The following is an 8,089-nucleotide window of genomic DNA, read 5'->3' as shown; positions in this document are numbered from 1 at the left end:
GGGTGCTCAATTCTTGTCGGTCGCTCGGTTGCTCGCGCGCCTATCGGGCGCCTGCCTCCCTGAATTCAATGTCAGCTCAAGCCTTTGCAGCACAGCGAGCAGAGGTGGGCCGGCAGCGGGTGCAGAGATCTCGACGGGATTGTCCCATACTATATTTGTTAGGCCCGGGAAACCAGTCCAGCAAGTGAATGGTGACGTCGGGAGAGCTTATAAATTCGTTGACCTGGACTTATTGTACACAATGCGCCCAAATCAGAAACAGATTCAGCACGACATATGTACATACGGCTCAGCTGGGGGTGCCGCTCTGACTCCTCGATGGCAACTGGACTCAATCCTTGTGGGACGACTCCGCATATCGAGTCAAGGAACTCTCCAGCTTCGTTAGATTTTCGCGTCGCTCTCTAGTTCCAGCTCGGGGACATCATGCGGTCGTGTTGCACCCGCTGCCTGTCCGTCTCTGCTCGCTGTGCCGCAGGCGCTTGAGCTGACCTTGAATTCAAGTAGACAGGCGCCCTATAGGCGCGCGAGCAACTGAGCGACCGACAAGAATTGAGCACCCCTACATGCATATAGTTGCAGTGGGCTTCTTCTGCTGCCGCCGTTCTGGATCGTTTTGCGGGTATTGAGATCGAAAGCATCCTACGCAATCTAGATGTGCATAATCCATTGAACGCGTTTATGACGTCTCATGATCCACACTTCCTATTCAACGGGCTGGACATGTGGTTGACACCCTCCAAGGCACGTCCTTTGTTTGTGAACTGACAGCGAGACACGCCAATGTAATTGTCCCTCAGGACGATCAAGGGAACATAATCGCAAACACCTACCGCGCAGCGATCCCATAATTTATTTCGCAGGTATTGTGTCCGAGGTCCGATTTCACGGCTCGACTCATGAAGGCGAGGAAGTCCCACCTCCAAGTCCAGTACTCCTCTGCATACATGCTGGATGTGCTCAGATCGCACACTCATGTCCGGCGTGGCGGAGGTTCTCGACGAATTATACGGGGATGATGGCGCGCGTGCAAGGCTGTCTCGCAGCCCGTGGCGCCTCTGCGGGCTCCTGAAACATAGGCTTCATAACACTGGCACTTTGGCAGAGCAGAATTCGGTCACCGCCGGTCTGCGGTTCAAGTCAATTGGGTCAACCGTACTCTCAAGTGCCACCACAAAACCCAGGATGATATCGTACTAATCTCAAGGGAGAGCATTGCCCTTCCTTCGGCCCATACTGTGGACCTAAGAATATCAGCCAGTACGCATCACGGGTCAACCTGAAGAAGTTCGAGGGCAAGCGGGCACAAATGGGATTCGCGTTTGGCCGGTGCAAATGCGTGCCGTACACAGTAGATACAATAAGGCTTATATACGTAGCTAAATAGGGGTAGATAAGGGCGCGGGGGGGCGGTACCTGTGGCGCTCGTTCCGCGAGCTCGCCATCTTGACGCCAGGATTCCAACACAACCCACGGTGAACGCATCACGAGCAGGAAGCATGAGTTGAAGAAGCGGGCTGGTCGTTAATGGATCCTGGGAGCAGGCAGCGGACGCAGCTAGAGAATTGTGGCGCTCTGATTCCGGAACCACATGACTACCGACCTACCTTGAAGATCGCCATCAGAAATCGACCTCACTCGATCAGACTAAATTGTTATAGTCGTCATTATTCGTCTCACGTCGTAGTACACAGATGTGGTACATGTTATACACGGGCGAGGCATTTCCAATGTCCGTGGCTCACGTCCGTCGCAACGGACGAACGCAGGCCTTTCCTTCTTCAACAGCAGCTGCTCAGCCGGTGTACTTGACGGTGACCGAGCTGCCGCTGGTCGAGACCGAGGTGAGAACCTTGTTGTTCTGCTTGATGTCGATGAGGGTGGCGCCGGACGGGCCGACGCTCGAGCCGCTGACGGTGCCCGCAGATGCGCCGGTGAAGGCGACGGTGCCGAAGTTGGCGAAGGGGACGAGGGAGCTGCCCTCCTCGAAGTCCTCGACGATCCACTCCGCGTTGTACTCGCAGAGCGATGGCTGGCCGGAGAACGTGTGCGAGACGGTCTTGCCCTTCGTCTTGTTCGTGATAGTCGCCGTGCCGCCCGTCTTCGAGGTCGCCGTGACGGTGACGGTGACGGTGTCGCCCGCGGAGAAGCTGATGCCGGAGAAGTCGTAGGCGTAGTCAGGGTACCACTCGTACCACGCTGTGAGTAGAGTCTGCGATCAGCGGGGGAAATACGGAGAGTCACAAAATACAAGGTTACTTACCATCGTAGCTGACGCTGCTGCCGCTCACGGTAAAGTCAACGCCGGTCTGAAGGATAGCGTTTCCGCAGGTGTCGCCGTCGATACCGACCCAGGCGGACGCAGAGTGCTCGCCAGAGCCCCCGGAGGGCTCCTTAGGGGTCGGAACGGTGAACGTGCCAGTGACGGACTTGTAGGTAGCCTAATGCAGGATAGATGATGGCACATCAGCGGACCATTGCTTCCGAAGCTGAAACGGGAATGTACCGTGCTTGCAACCAACACCGCACCGGCCCAGTTGCTGCTGTAGTCGACGTGCGAGACGTTGCCGGCAGGGCCCTCGATGGTAGGGCCAGAAGAGACAAACTGCTTCGGCTGCGACTGGTGAGCAAAACCAGAGGCACGACGGGCGGCGCGCTGGGCAAAACGCTCCTTGGAGGTGGGGATGGCGAAGGCCGCAGAGGCGAGGAGCACCTGGCAAAGGAGGGAGGCAGCGAACATGACGGCGAGCAAAGAAGGCGAGGGCAGTCGTCTCGAGGAGGCTGTCAGAACTGGGTGAATCCCGAGCTGGAGAATCGCCCCCTGCAGTACGAACATTTATACGCCTGAATTTCCCGCGATCTGGATTTCGCCATGGAAGGCTCACTTGGCGATGCATCTCTCGTACGGTCGTGTGCTTCTGACGGGGAAGGTTGAGTGAATCATCGGGCCACTCCGGAGAAGGCGAACACATGGTTCCGCTGCTTCTGTGCCACTGTGCGGGGAGCAACATGCGTCCGGTCAGACATTGGAGCGGTAACATCCAGGCGTTGAATGATAAGGCCTCGTTCGGTGGTTTCGGATACATAGGTCTAAAGTTCCGCAGGTAGCCGCCCGGAGCCCCACTCCGATCACTGACTTGACTGAGCGGCTATAGTGATTTTTGGCTGGTAACCCAACCCTATTCTACTCCTCCTCCGTACGGAACGGGGCCTAAGTATAGAGATAGGAGTGATGGTGAAGCCTGTGATATAGCGCATCCTTCAGAAGGCTCGGCACCGGTAACGACAGTAACCTGAGGACCTACGTGATGGGTATTGTTCTTTGGTGTACTGCTACTGAACAACAGCGGCGATCAGAAGCAGAGCCCGGGGGCAATCCTTGTCCTTGCCATTGATTCCTGGAAGGAGGGGATCGCTGGAGATCGCATGGTTGCCCTCTGCCTGCAGGCGTTAAGCGAAGGGCGATTGATACGGGCGTCCGGACTCCGGAACTGCCAATTGACCAGCATACGACCCATAAATGGCAAGAGGAGTGGAGCTACACTAGCCGTCGAAGCTGGAGATGGGCGATAGCAAAGCGTGGATGCATCACATGGACCACACTGAACTGTCAGGGACCGGATGGAGCGTTTTGCAATCCGCATGGTGAGGAGCGATGAGGAGAGATGGCGAGACCCCAGTCTTCGATGAGCGACAAGTGATAGTATCTGAGACCCGGCGGATGAAAGGCAGAACAACGCATTGAATCGCGGTATCGGGGATGGGACCTAGACCCAACGCATACCTAATCATTAGGCGGTTCGAAACGTTCTGGGTTCGCAATCGCGAGCCCCAGGTCGTGTTGGATGTCGCATGACTTGTGCTACAACTCAGAATCGAAGACCTGACGTCAGTGAGTACAGGGAGTCGAGAATGGACATGTCAACGAGCGCAAGACGAGCGGGGTGAGGGTGGGGTGAAGCCGACGGTGGACAGCTTGCGGTAGGAAATGCCAAGAGGGTTTTGCAGAAGCGGACGGATTGGCGAGCCTCAGCCAAAAGCGGAAGTCTAAGCGCCAGACGAAGGGCATCGTGACCTCATCGGCGTCGCCTCTCAGTCGACGATTCCTCACATACGACCTCCCTACCAACTATCCTTCCTTTCTGATCCATTCTCATGCCTCCGAGGCTTAACAAGCGTCAGCTGCGAGAGCAAGAGGAACTCCATTCCCTCCAAGAAACCGCCAATGAAGCATCCGAGGTCCAGTCTGAGGCCGGGTCACCTGTAGCGCCTGAAAACCCTCCCGTTGGAGGGTTCGCTGCAGTAAGATGTTCGTCCTACGGATGGCCATCTATCGCACTCACGCTTCTTCAGCTAATGGATGATCATCACGATGATGACGAGAGCGAGGACGAGGAGGAGACCCAGATTCGTGCATCGAAGTCCAAGAAGGCTCGTGAGCTCTGTCCTTCAGCATTTCTAGCGATCCGACCCTGAAGTTCGGGATAGCAGAAGAAAAAGAAAAAGAAGGCCACTAGTGGTGCAACGTCAACTGCCTCCATACCCCCTGTGAGCTCCACGCCCGAACTCGTACCCGACTCCGAAGTCGCCTCCGCTCCGTCCACACCCTCTGGTCCTTCCAAGAAGGAGCGTAAAGCCCTCAAGAAGCAAAAGGCGAAGGAGAAGCCGAAAGAAGAGCTTGATGAAGTTGACAAGGCGCTGGCTGAGCTTTCGCTCAAGTACCCCGACCTCAAGCAGCAACTCAAGTCCTCCACTAGTCCTTCCTCATCCCCCGCCACCGCACGCTCATTAGCGGCGTTGCTGTCCGTCTCTGTCCAACATCTAGACAGCGAAGCGGAGCTTCGCAAATTCTTTGGTTCAAAGGTCATCTCTGCAGCGAAGGGCAGCTCGTCGTCTAGTTCAACCCGTCAGTCCGCAGTGCAACGCTCCAACCTCGCACGACCAAAACCATCCTGGTGGCCAGCCCAATTGCGCGAGGGCCTATCCGTTAGGCAGCTGTCAGATGAGGAGGTTGAGGAGGGCTTGCGTCGACATCTCCGCCAACCGCTCCATGGGGAGAAAATCTGGACGGTGGAGTACAGCAAGAAGTATCGTGCGGTGACTTTTGATTTCATGCGCACCGTATTGTCGGGAGGTACGTGCACGGCACCTTTCTTGTGATTCCTGACCTAATTTCCCAACAGATCCGGAGGGCTTTTGGCAGGTGTTACGCATCCTCCCGTACCATGCGGATACTCTGCTTCAATTGTCTGAGTTGTACCATCATCGAGAAGGTCGGTAAGCACCTCTTCGAACTCCATAGTCAGATTCCTCATTCGGGCTGTACAGAGCACAGCACCGCGGCCGACTATGTAGACCGCTCCCTGTTCACGTACGAGCGTGCCTTCGTCGGTGCCTTCAACTATACCATTGGATCCAACCGCCTAGACTTCGATCGCGTCGAAAACAGGCCGTTGTTTCTTGCCTTACACCGGCAGATCACGTACGCAGACTCGCACGCGCCTGCGACCACCTCTGATGTCCTCAATCCAGGGATTTGCAACGGCGTGGGTGTGTGAGGACGGCGTTCGAGTTTGCGCGACTGCTCTATGCTCTGGATCCGTGGACAGATCCTCACGGGTCTCTGCTGCACCTTGACTATCTCGCCATCAAGACGGGCATGACGCAATGGCTGATTGACCTATGGGACCTCTTTGAGCCGGAGCTCGAGAAGGAGGCGAAAGACGGCAAATCACCATACGTTCGTCGTATCATTCCAAATGTCCTCCCGGGCTTTGCATACGCTCGTGCTCTTGCTCTATTTATCCGCGAGGAACAATCTGACGACAGGGTAGGCTAGAACGTGCGATGTCAATTCATTCGACTGATCTTCTGCTAGATGCACGAGCGTAGTACACATGCTCTGGAGGATGCTATCCGCCGCTTCCCCTCTGTCGTTCCCATACTTGCCGACAAGGCAGACATCTCCCTTAGCGGAGATATACGAAGCCACCCTGCCTTTCGGATCCAGACAGACAATAGGTACATCCTTGCGACGTAGATCCGGAAAATATGGGCGCATCTCTGACATCACATGAATATGTAGCATGCTCTTATCAGACAGTCATGCGATCTTCCACCTCCTCTCGCACCTGTATGCCCAGCGCTCAGGGTCCTTCTGGAAGTCATCGACCCGATCAGCGTGGTTTTCCAAGACTGTCTCCAAGGCGCTCCCCTCGCTCCCCACCTCCTCCCCTGCTCCGCCCAAGTCGTTCTCGACCCGGTTCGACTCCCCATCGCTCGCGTACTCCGTCTACCGCCACGTCCTTGTAAATGAGCCCACGTGCCGCTCCCTCTTCCCCTTCCTCCCGCGCGCGGTGCTTGACGCGCGCCACCTCGCATGCGACCCGCTCCCCCCGACGACGCGCGTCTCCGAGTACGACGCCGAGTTCTTCCGCGGAGTCGAGGACATGCTCGCCGCGCGGCCGCGCTCGCGCCGGCAGGAGGCGCGCCTGCTCGAGCGGCTCGTGCCCGACGCGGCGTTCCGTGCGCAGCTCGTCGGCTTTTGGGAGGCGCACCGGGTGATCCAGCAGCGCTTCCCTGGCGGGCTCGTGCAGTTCGCGCAGTGGGCGGGGCAGATGCCCGAGGAGGCGCTGGAAGACTTGTTCCTCGCTTTGGGAGCGATGGAGGAGGCTCCGCGCGAGGGCGGCATGCCTGGCGGAATGCCGGGCGGAGAGGTTATGGTCGACTTTGTCGAGCCTGAGGACGTGGAGGACGGTCCTGAAGCTCCTGCTGTGCCGCCTCGCCCGGCAACAGAAGATGGAGATGACGAGGACGAGGACGAAGAGGAAGAGCAGGAAGTTGCGGTATGTGTCTTCAGTAGGTCAAGCGGGCCCGGCTACTGACAGGTACTCTCTGCAGCCCCTTCCTGTGCGCTTCCTGCGTTCGGTGATCAACCGATTCTGGGGCGGCGGAGGTGCCGGGAACGAGGATGACTCGGATGAAGAAGGAAACCAGCTTCGGGATACTGGAGGCGTCGACTGATTCCCGAGGGAGCGCCGAGGTGAAGGCCAGACATCGTCTGTAGCATAGGATACTTTACATGTTATAGAACAGCTTCACATCTCGACACCATCATACAGAAAAAGACGCGCAGTGAGAGACGTCGTACAGCATGTGCGCGCCGACCCACAGGTACACGTAATTGTGTGGATGACAGTTGCGCATCGTGCACTAACGGCAGATAGATCGTTGCAGACGACGGCCCAGACATGACCGCAAACCGTCAAGGCCAGAAATTTAGCCTTGGTTCTGCAGCCCGAGTACTGGTGTCTTGCGACCGGGAGCACGTGATCTCGACTGGTGAGCGGTGCCGGTGAGCGGAGCACGGTCTATTCTTCTTCCGCTGTACCTCGGATTATCCTGGATGTCTCGCCGGCCAGCGTTAGGTCAACAGCGACTTTTGGGACTCAAAGTGGGTTTCTCATACGGACAACGACGTTTGCACGCTTCGAACACTTTAATTCAAGGCCTGCGGTTCATTTGACGGCTCTCAATTTACGCTTCACACGAAGTAGATTATAGCATATGAGGGGCGGACCCGACGATGATAGCATTTCGGGGCGACCAAGGAGTCTGAACGAACACGACCAGCATGTCCCTGTAGCGGCAGCCAGCATACAAAAAAGCGCACAGTCCACGAGCTCAAAGTCCAAGAAGCAATCCCATGTCCGATCCCATTCCCAATGCCCCCTACACTACCATCCTCATCGCGTTCGTCATCGCGGTCCGAAGCTTCTCGCCCGTCTTCGTCGCGTCTCGCATCCGTCGCCCGATCCACGTCGGCCCAGGAACTTCTCCAACGTACCAAGAGACAGAGGAAGGCAAGCCCCCTTGGAATGCGGCCTCCATCCTCACGACGGGCGTCCCCGACGAGAGTCCGGTAGCCGTCCTCCGTCTCTTTCCCAGACCGAGCCGGACCACCGCCGCCCCAAGGTAAGACCGTGAGCGCGCTTGAAGTCTCTTGAGGCCCTTGGCAGACGACGCCGCAGCGGAGGAGCCGGGAGCCACCCGGCTCGACTCCTTATACTCACCTGCACTCACCCGCCTG

At 57.2% G+C, this 8,089-nt stretch overlaps 4 protein-coding genes across 4 annotated transcripts; 2 read left to right on the top strand and 2 right to left on the bottom strand.

Annotated features, from left to right (window-relative positions):
- Positions 1–1,660: 1,660 nt before the first annotated feature.
- On the bottom strand, positions 1,661–2,797 carry DICSQDRAFT_156013 (aspergillopepsin). The gene is made up of 3 exons (XM_007367222.1): positions 2,507–2,797; positions 2,264–2,441; positions 1,661–2,199 (listed from the first exon to the last, which is right to left on the bottom strand). The coding sequence occupies exons 1-3, from the start codon at positions 2,738–2,740 to the stop codon at positions 1,796–1,798; spliced, it is 816 nt and encodes a 271-aa protein (XP_007367284.1). The 5' UTR covers positions 2,741–2,797; the 3' UTR covers positions 1,661–1,795.
- Positions 2,798–3,167: 370 nt separating this feature from the next.
- On the bottom strand, positions 3,168–3,926 carry DICSQDRAFT_137951 (uncharacterized protein). Its single transcript, XM_007367221.1, has 3 exons — positions 3,785–3,926; positions 3,306–3,707; positions 3,168–3,242 (listed from the first exon to the last, which is right to left on the bottom strand). Exon 2 carries the CDS (start codon positions 3,642–3,644, stop codon positions 3,354–3,356), a length of 291 nt encoding a protein of 96 aa, XP_007367283.1. The 5' UTR covers positions 3,645–3,707; positions 3,785–3,926; the 3' UTR covers positions 3,168–3,242; positions 3,306–3,353.
- Positions 3,927–4,142: 216 nt separating this feature from the next.
- DICSQDRAFT_156012 (uncharacterized protein) lies at positions 4,143–7,217 on the top strand. The gene is made up of 9 exons (XM_007367220.1): positions 4,143–4,302; positions 4,354–4,431; positions 4,492–5,134; positions 5,184–5,273; positions 5,329–5,482; positions 5,533–5,830; positions 5,879–6,021; positions 6,086–6,845; positions 6,901–7,217. Exons 1-9 carry the CDS (start codon positions 4,156–4,158, stop codon positions 7,021–7,023), a joined length of 2,436 nt encoding a protein of 811 aa, XP_007367282.1. The 5' UTR covers positions 4,143–4,155; the 3' UTR covers positions 7,024–7,217.
- Positions 7,218–7,705: 488 nt separating this feature from the next.
- On the top strand, positions 7,706–8,006 carry DICSQDRAFT_171553 (uncharacterized protein; the record flags this gene model as incomplete). The annotated part of the gene is made up of 2 exons (XM_007367219.1): positions 7,706–7,916; positions 7,975–8,006. 2 exons carry the CDS (start codon positions 7,706–7,708, stop codon positions 8,004–8,006), a joined length of 243 nt encoding a protein of 80 aa, XP_007367281.1.
- Between the last annotated feature and the right edge of the window lie 83 nt (positions 8,007–8,089).

This window comes from Dichomitus squalens, assembly GCF_000275845.1.
Source record: "Dichomitus squalens LYAD-421 SS1 unplaced genomic scaffold DICSQscaffold_23, whole genome shotgun sequence".
NCBI lineage: Eukaryota > Fungi > Basidiomycota > Agaricomycetes > Polyporales > Polyporaceae > Dichomitus > Dichomitus squalens.
The sequence above is the reverse complement of the archived record's forward strand: the minus strand, read 5'-3'. Positions and strand labels throughout refer to the sequence as shown.

Bases quoted from the DNA above. Each gene is read 5' to 3' on its own strand.
- DICSQDRAFT_156013 (XM_007367222.1), bottom strand. From the start codon at position 2,740: ATGTTCGCTGCCTCCCTCCTTTGCCAGGTGCTCCTCGCCTCTGCGGCC. The intron at 2,442-2,506 runs GTACATTCCCGT...ATCCTGCATTAG, and splicing joins CGGTGTTGGTTGCAAGCACG to GCTACCTACAAGTCCGTCAC. The intron at 2,200-2,263 runs GTAAGTAACCTT...CTCTACTCACAG, and splicing joins CAGCAGCGTCAGCTACGATG to CGTGGTACGAGTGGTACCCT.
- DICSQDRAFT_137951 (XM_007367221.1), bottom strand. From the start codon at position 3,644: ATGCGGATTGCAAAACGCTCCATCCGGTCCCTGACAGTTCAGTGTGGT.
- DICSQDRAFT_156012 (XM_007367220.1), top strand. From the start codon at position 4,156: ATGCCTCCGAGGCTTAACAAGCGTCAGCTGCGAGAGCAAGAGGAACTC. The intron at 5,274-5,328 runs GTCGGTAAGCAC...CGGGCTGTACAG, and splicing joins GTTGTACCATCATCGAGAAG to AGCACAGCACCGCGGCCGAC. The intron at 6,022-6,085 runs GTACATCCTTGC...ATGAATATGTAG, and splicing joins CGGATCCAGACAGACAATAG to CATGCTCTTATCAGACAGTC.